Raw genomic sequence first — 16559 nt, forward strand, 5'->3', positions numbered from 1 at the left:
CTCTCTCCTCTCTCTCTCTCTCTCTCCTCTCTCTCTCTCTCTCTCTCTCTCTCTCCCTCTCCTCTCCCCCCCTCTCTCTCTCTCTCTCTCTCTCTCTCTCTCTCCCCCCCCTCTCTCTCTCTCTCTCTCCCCCCCCCCTCTCTCTCTCTCTCTCTCTCTCTCCCCCCCTCTCTCTCTCTCCCCCCCTCTCTCTCTCTCTCTCTCTCTCTCTCTCTCTCTCTCTCTCTCTCTCTCCCCCCCCCCTCTCTCTCTCTCTCTCTCTCTCTCTCTCTCTCTCCCCCTCTCTCTCTCCCCCCCTCTCTCTCTCTCTCCCCCCCTCTCTCTCTCTCCCCCCCTCTCTCTCTCTCCCCCCCCTCTCTCTCTCTCATTATATTATTATTAACTATGAAGCTTGATTGATTGATGCCCTCCTCCTGTCAGGTCTGCGTGGGGAGCACCCCAGCTACGCGCTGGGGGACATCAGCCACCTGGACCCGGACCCCCTGGGGAACGCCTGGTGGCCCCCCGCACCCCCCTCCTGGGGGCCCCCGCCCTACTCTAGACCCTCGGCCAATCACAGTCGTCCCCAGCTGAGGAAGCTCCAACACAGAGTCACTGAGCTCAAGCTGCTGGCTCTCCTTCAGAGTAAAGGTACCCACCCCTTAGCGGCCCTTCAGAGTAAAGGTACCCACCCCTTAGCTGCCCTTCAGAGTAAAGGTACCCACCCCTTAGCTGCCCTTCAGAGTAAAGGTACCCACCCCTTAGCTGTCCTTCAGAGTAAAGGTATGCACCACAACCGACTATTGTTGTATAATGAAAGGTTAAATTATTAATCATGTATAATAATACAAACATAATATATATATATATATAATAACCCTACTACATTAAGAGCTGTGTGTGTGTGTGTGTGTGTGTGTGTGTGTGTAGAAGCAGCCGTTACCGCCGGCGACGGATGCCCCGCCCCCCTGCTGAGGACCAGTCTGCGCTCCCTGCAGGCTGTCAGGAAGAGCCGCAGTCTGGAGGGCTCAGACTCTGGCCACGCCCACTCTGGCCACGCCCACCTGGAGGCCCAGTGCCTAACTCCTCCCCCCAGAGCCAGGCGTCAATCAGGTAGTTATGCCTCCAACTACGGTATTGCATATTGTACATCATATCAATAATAATAATATAATACCACATATATATATCGTAATATTCATCCGTTGGCCCTGTGTGCGAGTGACATATTGCTGTTTTTATAAAGTCTGCAAACAAAAACATTAATCTTTGAAATATTAACATAGGTGTTGATTATTACACTATGTTCTAACCTACATATTGGATTTATAATTCTGAATGACCACACTATATAGCACAACATGTGAATAACATACTAACCTACACAGTATATAGGACAACATGTTAGTTACATACTAACCTACACACTACAGTATATAGTACAGCATGTTAGTAACCTGCACAGTATATATATCAACATGTTAGTAACATACTAAGCTACACACTATATAGTACAACATGTGTATAACATACTAACTTACACAGTATATAGTACAACATGTTATTAACATACTAAGCTACACAGTATATAGTACAACATGTTAGTAACATACTAACCTACACACTACAGTATGTAGTACAACATGTTAGTAACCTACACAGTATATAGTACATCATGTTAGTAACATACTAACCTACACACAATAGTATATAGTACAACATGTTAGTAACATACCAACCTACACACTACAGTATATAGTACAACATGTTAGTAACCTACACAGTATATAGTACAACATGTTAGTAACATACTAACCTACACACAATAGTATATAGTACAACATGTTAGTAACATACCAACCTACACACTACAGTATATAGTACAACATGTTAGTAACCTACTAACCAGCTGCTGCCCTCCCAGACGGGTCTCCTGTCCATCAGGGGTCCACCGCCTCGAGACGCCTCTCCAGGTCCACCAGGACCCCGCCCCTCTCCCCAGGGGGTCCTCACCCTCCCCCGTCTGCTCACCCGTCTAGGCCTGGTCGGGTGTCATCCTCTCCTCACCCACACCCCTCCACTCACCCCCACCCCACCACTCACCCTCACCCCTCCACTCACCCGTCAGCTCACCCTCACCCCTCCACTCACCCGTCTGGACATGGTCGGGCGTTCTCCGCTCCGGCCCGGATGTCTGTGGTGGACTGGAGCAGGAACCGGAGCTCGGTCCAGCGGTAGAGCGGGAGGAACCTGGACTGAGGCTGGGGTTCAGACAGGAGAACCTGGACTGAGGCTGGGGTTCAGACATGAGGAGAACCGGGACTGAGGCTGGGGTTCAGACAGGAGAACCTGGACTGAGGCTGGGGTTCAGACATGAGGAGAACCGGGACTGAGGCTGGGGTTCAGACAGGAGAACCTGGACTGAGGGTGGGGTTCAGACAGGAGAACCTGGACTGAGGGTGGGGTTCAGACATGAGGAGAACCTGGACTGAGGGTGGGGTTCAGACATGAGGAACCTGGACTGAGGGTGGGGTTCAGACATGAGGAACCTGGACTGAGGGTGGGGTTCAGACAGGAGGAGAACCTGGACTGAGGGTGGGGTTCGGACATGAGGAGAACCTGGACTGAGGGTGGGGTTCAGACATGAGGAAACTGGAATGAAGCTGGAGGGGTTCAAACGTCAGGAGAACCTGGACTGAAGCTGGGGTTCATACATGATCAGGAACCTGGACTGAAGCTGGGGTTCAAACACGATGTGGAACAGTTTTTGGAATCACATGCAGTCAGTTGGTTAGTTGTCATTGCATATTTTTGGCTTTGAAACGTCGGCAGCAATAAACAACCTGGTAAACTGTAAACAGAATCTTTGCAAACTGTTTTAACACCGTCTTAACATGGGTCAACTGTAAACTTTGTTAACTGTTAACTTCGTAAACTGTTGACTGACGTAGATCCACAGACCCGACCTGTAAGCAGCGTCAACACTGACGTAGATCCACAGACCTGACCTGTAAACAGTGTAAACTCTGACGTAGATCGATCAGACCTGACCTGTAAACAGTGTAAACTCTGAGGGAGATCCGTCAGAAAAGAACTTGTAAACTCTGACGTAGATCCATCAGAACAGAACTTGTAAACTCTGACGTAGATCCATCAGAACAGAACTTACGGTTGAGTTCCTGAAGCGGAACAAGAAAGAGCCTTGAGGTTGACCTGTGATCACATTTTATTGCATTTTATATACAAAGTGTAGAAAAGGTAAAATGAGTAAATTGAGAGGTCACTGAAAAGCACACGAACAAGCGCTATGTACATTTAGCTTGGTGTACAACATAATAGTTTTCTTCTCGAGTCAACATGGTCAACGTTTTAAACGCGACACTTTCTGTAGCCGCTTTCAAACAGCAGCGCTTTCTTTTCATAAAACAACGAGTAATGCAATAAAAGCTCAAACTATACAACGCCTTAATGCAAATTCCTTCGGCCACATTTTTTGAAAAAGGGGAACCATGAGAGCGGGAGCGGGCTGACGGGGGCTAGTTGTCAGAGTCCATGTCACTGTCTCCTCCGATGGAGTGGAACTCCTCGCTCTCCTCGTCCTCGCTCAGCTGAACGGCTGACAGCACGGCCGGCACGCCCCTCCTCCGGGCCTCCTCTTCCTCGTCCTCCTCCTCCTCCTCCTCCTCGCTCAGCCCGTACTCCCCTCCGTTGCCCAGGCCCGTGGACTCCATCTGGACCCGCCCCTCCATCTGGACCTGGCCTTCCAGAGGGCCCCGACTCTCCAGGTCGTCATAGCTCCCGTAGCTAGCAGCACAGAGGGGGATACACATTGTTATACCTCTTTAGAGTTAGCTCCTGTAGCTAGCAGCACAGAGGGGGATTTACATTGTTATAACTCTTTAGAGTTAGCTTCTGTAGCTAGCAGCACAGAGGGGATTTACATTGTTATACCGCTTTAGAGTTAGCTCCTGTAGCTAGCAGCACAGAGGGGTTTTTACATTGTTATGCCTCTTTAACGTTAGCGTTGCTGGCACTAGGGACGCTAACTAAATGAAACTAGCAGAACTAGGGCTGCTGTTTGGAGTGATTATTGGTTGACGATTGGCGGGCTTAGCTAGCTTAACAAAGCCCATTTAAATGATTAGTGGTACCAGCTGTTAGCGAGCTGAATAAGACCCACGTTGGGCTGATTAGAGAGTACCCAGTCTGTTTACGAGGGGGCGGTAAACAAGACTGAGGTCCACCTACACAGGTTTGTTTGGTCTGTAACGTTTAACAAACTGCGTTTAACGCTTTTCCAACCAGTGGCCACTCAAAGGGCTTCACAATATCGCCCCACATTCACCCATTCATACACACACCCACACACCGCCGGCGGTGTCAGCCATGCAGGGCGACAGCCAGCTTGTCGGGAGCAGTGAGGGTGAGGGGTCTCGCTCAGGGACACCTCGACACTCAGCTAGGAGGAGCCGGGGATCGAACTAGCAACCGCTTCCGGTTACCAACCAACCCGCTCTACCTCCTGATCCACAAGCCAGGCCGTTCGTCCAGCTCCATGCCGCGTGCGTCAGGGAACATGTTTCATTTCAAGCAGGATCAAGGACTATTTAACCACAAACTGAACACTGACTTACTGCCAATTAGATTGATGCTTTGTGACTTTTTATTGTGTTTTGTGTCTTGTTTTTAGTGTGACATTTTGTGTTTTTGTTGTTTTTAATGCGAAACTTTAAATGTTTGTATGCTGCCTTCTTGGCCAGGACTCTCTTGAAAAAGATTTTGAATCTCAATGAGAATATTCCTGGAAAAATAAAAGGTTAATAAAATAAAAGTTCAAAGGTCAACTTAAAACCCATCTCTTCAGGACCACCTACAACATCTGACCAATCGTCCTCCGCCATCTTCCAACCCCCTCTCTCTGTCTCTCTCTCTCGCTCTCACTCTCTCTTAATGTGTTGTCTATTGTTGTGGTGTTGTTTACTTGCCTTTTGTTTTAATTATTATTATTATTATTATTATTATTATTAAAAAACGTGTACCAGCGTGCCTCTTGGGACAACGTGGAACAACATGGGACAAGATGGGACAACGTGGGACAAGATGGGACAACGTGGGACAAGATGGGACAACATGGGACAACGTGGGACAACGTGGGACACCGTGGGACAGCGTGGGACAGCGTGGGACAGCGTGGGACAGCGTGGGACAACGTGTACCTGACGTTGCTGTCCTCCAGGTGGCGCTCCATTTGGTGACGCTCCATGTCGGGCCCCCCCTCCCCCTCGTAGGACATCATGCTCTCCTCCTGGTCCAGCGCCATGCGGGCCGTCTCCTGGAGGACGCGCCGCGGGGGCGGGGCGCGGAGGTCCTCCCGGTCCGAGTCGCTGCCGCTCTCCGATAGGTGGATGGCTGTGAGGGGGGACGGGGACGGGGGGTGAGTCACGGTTTGAGGGGGACCAGAGAGCAGACCGGTAGGGGGGGGGGGGGACCCCCGTCTCTGCAACGGGGGACCCCCCCCCCCCCCCCTGTTGCAGAGAGGGGCGTGGCTAGGACCACTTTTTTTCTCGCCACTCCACGACTGAAGGATCTTAATGTGACCTTTGGCCTGGATAATTGTATTTACTTCCCCCAGTCGGATTTCTGATGTCCCGTCTCCATGGAGACCAGGGTCATCTCCATGGAGACCCCACTGGTCTTCATGGAGGTGACACTGGTCCCAATGGAAACCAGTGGCATCGCCGTGGTGACCCCCACTGGTCGTCATGGAAACCAGCATCATCTCCACTGTGACCCCAACTGGTCTTCATGGAGATGACACTGGTCTCCATGGGAACCAGTGGCGTCTCCATGGAAATGACACTGGTCGCCATGGAGATTAAACTGGTCTTGCCTAACGTAGGCTCAGTGACCAAACGGAAACCACACACCAGGACAACATGTTCTCATGTCGGCCAGATTGAGTAAATCCTTATATGGTCTGTACGCATGCCGCCCACTTAAGGCTAGAGCTCTCCGACAGGAAGTGAGAGGGCGCGGCCTAAGGCAGACAGGAAGCGGGCGGGACCTACAGGAGAAGGGGTTGTCTCCTTCCTCCTCGCTGGCGTCGTCCTCCCCGTCGGACATGAGGAGGTCCTGGTAGAGGACGCTGGCCTGAGGGCCGCGCCCCCGCTCCTCGTCCTCCTCGTCTTCCTCGTCGTCTTCCTCGTGGCGCTCCAGCATCCGGCGCCGCGGCGGGAGCAGCATGTCATCTTCGTCATCGTCATCCTCCAGGTCCCCGTCTTCCGCCTGGGGGACACAAAATACTCATCAACACTTCAACTCATAACAATATAATGATGACGACCAGAGTCATGTGATCTCTGATCAGGCGTGTGATTGGTCGAGGGTCTTCACCGGCGCAGGGGTCTTGGGCTTGCCGTCTTCGTCCTCGAAGCCTTCGATGTCCACGTCTGACTCCTCCCCCCCCAGCCTGCGACCATGACGACCCTGTGGAAGGGGCGGAGCCGGGACAAGGACGTTTAGGAATTTGATTGGGTACGACAAGAACACCTTTTACTCGTTAACTGTTTCTACTTCTTTTATCAACCTCACATGAGCACAGAGCCACAGAGTGATGGAGAGGAGAGAGGAGAGAGGAGAGAGAGAAGGAGAGAGGAGAGGAGAGAGGAGAGGAGAGAGGGGGGAGAGGAGGGGAGGGGAGAGGAGAGGAGAGGGGGGAGAGGAGAGAGGAGAGGAGAGAGGAGGGGGAGGGGAGAGGAGAGAGGAGGAGGAGAGGAGAGAGAAGGAGAGAGGAGGAGACAAGGGGAGGAGAGAGACGGAGAGGAGAGGAGAGAGACGGAGAGAGGAGGGAGGGGAGAGGCGGTATGATGGAGGAGGAAGGGGGGATGCGAGGGGAGAGGTGGAGGCTGGTGTCAGGGTTCTCTCTCTCTCCATACCTGCCCCCCTCTCTTCTCGACAGCGCCCCCAAGTGGCCAATCAGAGAACAGACCAGGAGCCCTGCCTTCCAGCAGCTCAGACGGCTGACACACACACACACACACACACACACACACACAGACACACACACAGACACAGCGCACACATCCAGAGGAAGAGGATAGGAGCGGATGAGGAAGAACAGGTCAGAGGTCACTGAAGAACCACAGGCTGAAGAAAGGAAGTTGATCGAAGGAAGGAGGAGGTTGATGTGGGAAGGAGGATTGTTCCCCCAGAAGGAGAAGAACTTAGTGAGCAGGCTGTGGTGACGGAGGATACCAGCGCCGCCAGCCCAGTACTACCTGGTAACACCGCAGTACTATGTGCAGTACTACATGGCAGCACTCAAGTACTGCGTGGGAGTACTGCGTGGGAGTACTCTCCACGGTCGAGGACTGCTCAGTGCTCTACATACTAGTAGAGATGGATGACCTGTTGGACCACAGCCCCCTGGGACCCGACGGCCGACTGACCCTGGGTCAGCCTCCCTGGGGGGGTAGAGGCCCTGGGGTACGGGGAGGGGGCCTACCTGGGGGGTAGAGGGTCTGGGGGTCTCCTACCTGGGGGGTAGAGGGTCTGGGGGTCTCCTACCTGGAGGGTAGAGGGTCTGGGGGTCTCCTACCTGGGGCGCATAGGGTCTGGGGGTCTCCTACCTGGGGCGCATAGGGTCTGGGGGTCTCCTACCTGGAGGGTAGAGGGTCTGGGGGTAGAGGGTCTGGGGGTCTCCTACCTGGGGCGCATAGGGTCTGGGGGTCTCCTACCTGGGGCGCATAGAGTCTGGGGGTCTCCTACCTGGGGGGTAGAGGGTCTGGGGGTCTCCTACCTGGGGGGTAGAGGGTCTGGGGGTCTCCTACCTGGGGGGTAGAGGGTCTGGGGGTCTCCTACCTGGGGGGTAGAGGGTCTGGGGGTCTCCTACCTGGAGGGTAGAGGGTCTGGGGGTCTCCTACCTGGGGGGTGTAGGGTCTGGGGGTCTCCTACCTGGGGGGTGTAGGGTCTGGGGGTCTCCTACCTGGGGGGTAGAGGGTCTGGGGGTCTCCTACCTGGGGGGTAGAGGGTCTGGGGGTCTCCTACCTGGGGGGTAGAGGGTCTGGGGGTCTCCTACCTGGGGGGTGTAGGGTCCGGGGGTCTCCTACCTGGGGGGTGTAGGGTCCGGGGGTGAGGGGGTCCAGAGCCTCGTAGTCGGCCGCGTCCAGAGCAGCTTCCTTGGCCGTGGAGATGTCCTTCTCCAGCTGGGTCAGGTGCTCGTCGTACTAGAGAACCGAGAGACAAACGTCAGACCTCCGTCACCACGAGGAACCTCCATCAGACCTCCGTCACCAGGAGGAACCTCCATCAGACCTCCATCCCCATGAGGAACCTCCATCAGACCACCGTCACCAGGAGGAACCTCCATCAGACCTCCATCAACAGGAGGAACCTCCATCAGACCTCCATCACCAGGAGGAACCTCCATCAGACCACCGTCACCAGGAGGAACCTCCATCAGACCTCTGTCACCAGGAGGAACCTCCATCAGACCTCCGTCACCAGGAGGAACCTCCATCAGACCACCGTCACCACGAGGAACCTCCATCAGAACACCGTCACCACGAGGAACCTCCATCAGAACACCGTCACCACGAGGAACCTCCATCAGACCACCGTCACCAGGAGGAACCTTCATCAGACCTCCATCACCACGAGGAACCTCCATCAGACCACGAGGAACCTCCATCAGACCACTGTCACCAGGAGGAACCTCCATCAGACCTCCGTCACCAGGAGGAACCTCCATCAGACCTCCATCAGCAGAAGGTACCACCATCAGACCTCCACCACGAGGAGGAACCCCCATCACATCTCCATCCCCAGTATTACCAGTCGTCTAGCAGATACTGTCCCCTAAAGGTACATTCTAATCAATGAACGCGAGAAGCAGTCCGGCCATACCTCAGCTAAGGTCTGTCTGCACACGTTGACGATGTCAAGCGCCGTCTTGGTGTAGGGGCTGTCCGGACCTGAGGACAGAACACACACAGAGCATAAAGCCCGGGATGGTCTCGACATTAGAGCCTCGCTCGTCACAAGGCCTGGGACAGCTCTTCAGAAGAGCTCATCCCGACGGCAGCGTACCGTTGTACTTGATGCTGTTGCCGTGGACCAGAGTGACGTCCGACAGGAAGGTGTCTCGGTTCTGGTACTTGTGTTTGGAGATGTTCTGAGGAGGGCAGAGAGCGCGGGGTTAAGAGGAGAGAGAGGGGGCTGCAGGGGGTGGTCTGGCTTCAGGGCGGGGGCTTCACAGCAGCGGCGGGGGGGGGGGTCTCACCTTGCGCAGGTTCTCCAGGTCCATGGGGGCGACGATCACCTTGTAGTAGTCGGGGACGAACTTCTTGTTGACGGGGTGGTGGAACGGCCACGACTACAACACACAGCGCCTGGGGTTACTCAAGAGGACACGGAAGAGATACCCCAGAAGCTCTGCCCTTAAAACATCAGAGCTGGCTGGTGGTTCCCAAACTATCCTGGTCCGTGACCCCATTCTTAGGTCGGAACTATTTCTGCGACCCCCGTCTCTCCCGCCCGTCGTGTGACCGGTGCGAGGACTCACGTCGGGAACCACCATCATCTTCTGGGTCACGATGTTGTCCAGGATGAAGCTGAAGGCCACCTGGTCATCGTCGTCCAGCAGGGGGTTGATGGCCTTCTCCAGCCTGACGAGACGATCCTCCTTCTGCACACACACACACGCACACACACACACACACACCGTTTAGAAGACAACAGGAGCCCGTGTGGATGTGTGTTTTTGTGTTTGTGTTTTGTGTGTGTTGCTGTGTTTTTTTGTGGTGAGTATGTTTCTGTGGTTTTTGTGTGTGTGTTTGTGTCTCTCGGTGTGTGTCCTCACCTCCTTCAGTTTAGTATCACACAGGTCCAGCATGGACTGGGCTACTTGAGTTATGGGATGTTTAGCCCCTGGAAACACAGAACGACAAACCAATCAACAACCAAGCTTCAATGGAAACCCGACAAACCGACCAATCAGGACCAAGCTACAATTGAAACCCAACAAACCGTCCAATCAGGACCAAGCTATCCTGGAGGCCCAACACACAACAGGATAAATGATAGCCTAAAATGATAGCCGTCAGTGGTTCCCTGGTACGTTTGGGGTCTGGTTCTGTTGTAGGTAGACCTGTTCTACGAGGGTCTCTGGTACCGTTGTAGGTATTCCTGTTCTAAGGTCCTGGTTCCCTGGTAGGTAGACCTGTTCTGCGAGGGTCTCGGGTACCGTTATAGGTAGTCCTGTTCTAAGGTCCTGGTTCCCTGGTAGGTAGACCTGTTCTACGAGGGTCGCTGGTACCGTTATAGATAGACCTGTTCTAAGGTCCTGGTTCCCTGGTAGGTAGACCTGTTCTACGAGGGTCTCTGGTACCATTATAGGTAGTCCTGTTCTAAGGTCCCGGTTCCCTGGTAGGTAGTCCTGTTCTAAGGTCTCGGTTCCCTGGTAGGTAGACCTGTTCTAAGGTCCTGCCTACCGTTGTAGGTAGACCTGTTCTAAGGTCCCGGTTCCCTGGTAGGTAGTCCTGTTCTAAGGTCCCGGTTCCCTCTAGGGTAGACCTGTTCTAAGGTCCCGGTTCCCTGGTAGGTAGACCTGTTCTAAGGTCCTGGTTCCCTGGTAGGTAGACCTGTTCTACGGTCCTGGTTCCCTGGTAGGTAGACCTGTTCTACGGTCCCGGTTCCCTGGTAGGTAGACCTGTTCTAAGGTCCCGGTTCCCTGGTAGGTAGACCTGTTCTACGAGGGTCTCGGGGACCGTTATAGGTAGTCCTGTTCTAAGGTCCTGGTTCCCTGGTAGGTAGTCCTGTTCTAAGGTCCTGGTTCCCTGGTAGGTAGACCTGTTCTAAGGTCCCGGTTCCCTGGTAGGTAGACCTGTTCTACGAGGGTCTCGGGGACCGTTATAGGTAGTCCTGTTCTAAGGTCCTGGTTCCCTGGTAGGTAGTCCTGTTCTAAGGTCCTGGTTCCCTGGTAGGTAGACCTGTTCTACGGTCCTGGTTCCCTGGTAGGTAGTCCTGTTCTAAGGTCCCGGTTCCCTCGTAGGTAGACCTGTTCTAAGGTCCTGGTTCCCTGGTAGGTAGACCTGTTCTAAGGTCCCGGTTCCCTGGTAGGTAGACCTGTTCTAAGGTCCCGGTTCCCTGGTAGGTAGTCCTGTTCTAAGGTCCCGGTTCCCTCGTAGGTAGACCTGTTCTAAGGTTCTGCCTACCGTTGTAGGTGGCGCTGTTCTTCACGATGACCTCCACGCTCTCCCTGAAGTCGTCCCGTGACGGGTACATGCGCTTGCGGACGTTCTCCCTCAGGGTCTGCAGGTCCATGGGCCGGGTGATGAAGCGGTAGTAGTCCTTCACCACCTTGGCGTTCACCGGGGTGTGGAACGGGTACGTCTGGAGGAGGAGGAGGAAGAGGAAGAGGAGGAGTTAGGAAGTGTGTGTCTTACAACAGGGTGGTCTGTGATGGGAAGATTATATTTTCACATTCCGTTTCTGAAACTGCCGTTTGTTGAGTGGGCCTTTTCGCTGACATCCTTGGGGGGGGGGGGGGGGGTCAAGGTTCAAAGGGTCCAACTGAGAAGTCACCACTATGAGACCCCCCCCACATTAGAATTGTCAACGATCAAATCAGATAATGTTTACCTAAGGACCGTTTCCTGTAATCTCATCAAGGAGGAGAATGCATAAGGGGATCTCTGCTCCCTCGCCCGGTATAGCCCTGGTGGGAGGGAGGCGGGGGGCTTTCCCATGCAGGGGACTTCTCCTTGCGCAGCTCTTGGAGGGACGCAGGGGGAACTCCCATCTAGGCCTTAGATTATAGTATGTTATGTTCATTGTTTGCTTTAGGTTTGTTGTTATTGTACCGTTATTGCTCAAATATATGAGCATAATTGCTATAAGTTCGGACGACTCTTTATTCCACTCAGTTTGGTCAGTTTATTATTGACGTGGTTCTGGAATTCCCAGCATAGGTCTCTCATGTGAGTGTCTCTCTTACGTTGGGGTGGTCTCTCATGTGAGTGTCTCTCTTACGTTGGGGTGGTCTCTCATGTGAGTGTCTCTCTTACGTTGGGGTGGTCTCTCATGTGAGTGTCTCACTTACGTTGGGGTGGTCTCTCATGTGAGTGTGTGTCTCTTACGTTGGGGTGGTCTCTCATGTGTGTGTCTCTCTTACATTGGGGTGGTCTCTCATGTGAGTGTCTCTCTTACGTTGGGGTGGTCTCTCATGTGAGTGTGTCTCTCTTACGTTGGGGTGGTCTCTCATGTGAGTGTGTGTCTCTCTTACGTTGGGTGGTCTCTCATGTGTGTGTCTCTCTTACGTTGGGGTGGTCTCTCATGTGTGTGTCTCTCTTACGTTGGGGTGGTCTCTCATGTGAGTGTCTCTCTTACGTTGGGGTGGTCTCTCATGTGAGTGTGTGTCTCTCTTACGTTGGGGTGGTCTCTCATGTGAGTGAGTGTGTGTCTTACGTTGGGTGGTCTCTCATGTGTGTGTCTCTCTTATGTTGGGGTGGTCTCTCATGTGTGTGTCTCTCTTACATTGGGGTGGTCTCTCATGCGAGTGTCTCTCTTACGTTGGGGTGGTCTCTCATGTGAGTGTCTCTCTTACGTTGGGGTGGTCTCATGTGAGTGTGTGTCTCTCTTACGTTGGATGGTCTCTCATGTGAGTGTGTGTCTCTCTTACGTTGGGTGGTCTCTGATGTGAGTGTGTGTCTCTCTTACGTTGGGTGGTCTCTCATGTGAGTGTGTGTCTCTCTTACGTTGGGGTGGTCTCTCATGTGAGTGTGTGTCTCTCTTACGTTGGGTGGTCTCTCATGTGAGTGTGTGTCTCTCTTACATTGGGTTGGTCTCTCATGTGAGTGTGTGTCTCTCTTACGTTGGGTGGTCTCTCATGTGAGTGTGTGTCTCTCTTACGTTGGGGTGGTCTCTCATGTGAGTGTGTGTCTCTCTTACGTTGGGGTGGTCTCTCATGTGAGTGTGTGTCTCTTACGTTGGGGTGGTCTCTCATGTGAGTGTGTGTCTCTTACGTTGGGGTGGTCTCATGTGAGTGTGTGTCTCTCTTACGTTGGGGTGGTCTCTCATGTGAGTGTGTGTCTCTCTTACGTTGGGGTGGTCTCATGTGAGTGTGTGTCTCTCTTACGTTGGGGTGGTCTCTCATGTGAGTGTGTGTCTCTCTTACGTTGGGGTGGTCTCTCATGTGAGTGTGTGTCTCTCTTACGTTGGGGTGGTCTCTCATGTGAGTGTGTGTCTCTCTTACGTTGGGGTGGTCTCTCATGTGAGTGTGTGTCTCTCTTACGTTGGGGTGGTCTCTCATGTCGTTGATCACACTCTCCAGGACGGAGGACAGGGTCACCATGGGGTCGGTGCGCCGGCGGTGGATCGACTTGTGAGGTCGCTGGGGATAACAACAACCAGGTTAACTAACCACTAACCAGTCCTCACTAACCACTAAGCAGTCCTCACTAACCAGGTTAACTAACCAGGTAAATTAAGCACTAACCAGCCCTCACTAATCAGGTTAACTAACCACTAACCAGTCCTCACTAACCAGGTTAACTAAGCACTAACCAGTCCTCACTAACCAGGTTAACCAACCACTAACCAAATAAACTAAGCACTAACCAGTCCTCAATAATCAGGTTAACTAACTACTAACCAGGTAAACTAAGCACTAACCAGTCCTCACTAACCAGGTTAACTAACCACTAACCAGGTAAACAAGCACTAACCAGTCCTCAATAATCAGGTAAACTAACCACTAACCAGGTAAACTAAGCACTAACCAGTCCTCACTAATCAGGTTAACTAACCACTAACTAGTCCTCACTAACCATGTTAACTTAGCACTAACCAGTCATCTACTTACCAGGTTGACTAACCATAAACCAGTCCCCTACTAGCTAGTCTACTCTACAGTCCTGGTATCAACATGCTATTCCATCTGGGCAGCCCACCAGACTGAGGTTCAGCGGTCTGGTTCCTGGCTGTGGTGCGACTCACGTTCAGGTAGTCACAGTGCACCCAGGAACCAGCCCACCAGACTGAGGTTCAGCGGTCTGGTTCCTGGTTGTGGTGCGACTCACGTTCAGGTAGTCACAGTGCACCCAGGAACCAGCCCACCAGACTGAGGTTCAGCGGTCTGGTTCCTGGCTGTGGTGCGACTCACGTTCAGGTAGTCACAGTGCACCCAGGAACCAGCCCACCAGACTGAGGTTCAGGGGTCTGGTTCCTGGCTGTGGTGCGACTCACGTTCAGGTAGTCACAGTGCACCCAGGAACCAGCCCACCAGACTGAGGTTCAGCGGTCTGGTTCCTGGCTGTGGTGCGACTCACGTTCAGGTAGTCACAGTGCACGGCGCTGCCCACGCGCCTCTTCTTCTTCGGGGGGAGCTGCTGCTTGGGGAACTTCAGCACCAGGGACTTCCTGCGCACTTCGTCGGCACTGGAGGAGGAGCATCACAGCACAGGAAGGGGTTAACAGGAAGTGACCGACAGGAAGGGGTTAACAGGAAGGGGTTAACAGGAAGTGACCAACAGATGGGGGTTAACAGGAAGTGACCAACAGATGGGGGTTAACGGGAAGTGACCAACAGGAAGTGACCAACAGATAGGGGTTAACAGGAAGTGACTAAAGGGAGGGGTTAGGGTGGGTCAGGCTGGTTTGGGGTTAACAGGAAGTGACCAACAGGAAGGAGTAGCTTGTTCAGAGTGGTTGTAGAGAACAGGAAGTGACCAACAGGAAGGGGTAGGCTGGTTCGGGGTGGTTGGGGTGAACAGGAAGTGACCAACAGGAAGGGGAGCCGCGCCGGCGTGCGCCCTACCTCTCGATGAGCTGCTTGCCCAGGACGATCTTGGTGCCCTCCACCTTGATGAGCTCCTCGTTGTCGTTGTGGATCACCGTCTTCTCCAGCTCCTCCTCCTGCTCCTCCGTCATGGCCACGGGGTTGGAGGGAGGGGCGTTGGTCTGGTAGTACAGCGGGCAGAACTTGTTGGTCCTCATGTGGCCGATGGCTCCGCACGCACCGCACTTCAGCTGGGGAGAGAGGAGAGAGGAGAGGCTTAGGGACGCACTACAGCTGGGGAGAGAGGAGAGGCTTAGGCACGCACTACAGCTCAGGAGAGAGGAGAGAGGAGAGAAGGAGAGAAGGAGAGAAGGAGAGAGGAGAGAGTAGAGGAGAGAAGGCGAGAGGGGAGAGTAGAGGAGAGAAGGAGAGAGGAGAGAAGGAGAGAGGAGAAGCTTAGTCACGCACTTCAGTGGAGGAGAGAGGAGGAGAAGAGGAGAGGCTCAGGCACCCTGAACGGTGGGGAGAGGAGGCGGGAAAGTAGGAGGAGAGGGGAAAGAGACTTAGGCCCACAGAGAGGAGGAGGAGAAGGATGGAGAAAAGGAGAAGGAAGAGAGGGGAAAAGAGAAGCAGGAAGGAAAGGCGGAGGAGCAGAGGAGACGAGGAGGCTGGTGGAGAGGAGTTAGTGAGGCTTCATGCTGACCTTGACCTTGAGGTCAGGTCTCTCTTTGATCTTCTTGGCCTTCTTCTCCGGAGGCCCCTTGAAGCGGTCCTTCTCCTGGTTCCTCTTCAGCCTCCTCAGCTGCTCCTGGATCCTCCTCCGCTCCTTCCTCATCTCCTCGCGGTGCTGCTCGTCAAACAGCGCAAACTTGCGTCTGGAGAACCGAGAAGACACACAAACATCAGGACCTCCACACAGAGAGAGCTTCGCCCTCAAGCTCCAACATCTCAACATGAAGACACACAAACATCAGAACCGTCACACAGAGAGAGCTTCACCCTGAAGCTCCAACATCTCAACATGAAGACACACAAACATCAGAACCGTCACACAGAGAGAGCTTCGCCCTCAAGCTCCAACATCTCAACATGAAGACACACAAACATCAGGACCTCCACACAGAGAGAGCTTCACCCTGAAGCTCCAACATATCAACATTAAGACACACAAACATCAGAACCGTCACACAGAGAGAGCTTCACCCTGAAGCTCCAACATCTCAATATGAAGACACACAAACATCAGGACCGTCACACAGAGAGAGCTTCACCCTGAAGCTCCAACATCTCAATATGAAGACGTACATTCATCAGAAAATCTGTGAAGCTACCCTGACACTCTGTAAGTTATGACATCCATCCCTCTGAGTCAGGGGCGGTCCGACTCACATGAACTCGTCGTCCTTGGTGGTCCTGATGCGGGTGTAGGCGTCGATGACCGAGGCCTTGCGCACCGTCTCGCAGCGGACGTACTCCTTGCCGTCCTCGTCCTGGAAGGTGCGGTAGATCTTGAGGCGGCGGCCGGTGGCGGCCGAGTTGAGGCTGGTGACTGAGGAGGCGTCGTCGTCCCTGTGGGAGCCCGTGGACATGGCGCTCGCTGCGGGGGGGAGAGAGAGACGCCCACGTTAAGGACAGAAGGACTGGTCTCCAGAAGGACTGGTCTCCAGAAGGACTGGTCTCCAGAAGGTGTGGTCTCCAGAAGGTGTGGTCTCCAGAAGGTGTGGTCTCCAGAAGGTCTGGTCTCCAGAAGGTCTGGTCTCCAGAAGGTCTGGTCTCCAGAAGGACTGGTCTAACTGGGAGGTTT

At 53.6% G+C, this 16559-nt stretch overlaps 2 protein-coding genes across 4 annotated transcripts in view; one reads left to right on the forward strand and one right to left on the reverse strand.

The window, feature by feature from the left end:
• The window catches only part of LOC115547151 (splicing factor 3A subunit 2-like), a 9026-nt gene extending 4854 nt beyond the window's left edge, over positions 1–4172 (forward strand). Inside the window, exons 2-4 of the mRNA XM_030361121.1 lie at positions 421–630; positions 910–1092; positions 1904–4172. Of these exons, the coding sequence (XP_030216981.1) occupies positions 421–630; positions 910–1092; positions 1904–2217 (707 nt within the window). The 3' untranslated portion in view covers positions 2218–4172. The remainder of the gene's footprint in view (positions 1–420; positions 631–909; positions 1093–1903) is intronic.
• The window catches only part of taf1 (TAF1 RNA polymerase II, TATA box binding protein (TBP)-associated factor), a 32734-nt gene continuing 19362 nt past the window's right edge, over positions 3188–16559 (reverse strand). The window contains exons 25-41 of one of the 3 annotated variants that reach the window (XM_030360702.1): positions 16145–16352; positions 15459–15630; positions 14795–15006; positions 14307–14415; positions 13271–13369; positions 11193–11370; positions 9839–9906; positions 9542–9664; positions 9260–9352; positions 9067–9151; positions 8884–8951; positions 8088–8204; positions 6915–6998; positions 6373–6465; positions 6048–6264; positions 5196–5388; positions 3188–3783 (exon numbers count right to left, since the gene is read on the reverse strand). In XM_030360702.1, coding sequence (XP_030216562.1) covers positions 3516–3783; positions 5196–5388; positions 6048–6264; positions 6373–6465; positions 6915–6998; positions 8088–8204; positions 8884–8951; positions 9067–9151; positions 9260–9352; positions 9542–9664; positions 9839–9906; positions 11193–11370; positions 13271–13369; positions 14307–14415; positions 14795–15006; positions 15459–15630; positions 16145–16352 — 2387 coding nt within the window. In that variant the 3' untranslated portion in view covers positions 3188–3515. Of the gene's footprint in view, positions 3784–5195; positions 5389–6047; positions 6265–6372; positions 6466–6914; positions 6999–8087; positions 8205–8712; positions 8734–8883; positions 8952–9066; positions 9152–9259; positions 9353–9541; positions 9665–9838; positions 9907–11192; positions 11371–13270; positions 13370–14306; positions 14416–14794; positions 15007–15458; positions 15631–16144; positions 16353–16559 lie in introns of those variants that run through there. The other 2 variants (XM_030360700.1, XM_030360701.1) reach the window with 2 other exon arrangements.

The sequence above is a fragment of the Gadus morhua genome, chromosome 7 (assembly GCF_902167405.1).
Source record: "Gadus morhua chromosome 7, gadMor3.0, whole genome shotgun sequence".
Classification (NCBI taxonomy): domain Eukaryota; kingdom Metazoa; phylum Chordata; class Actinopteri; order Gadiformes; family Gadidae; genus Gadus; species Gadus morhua.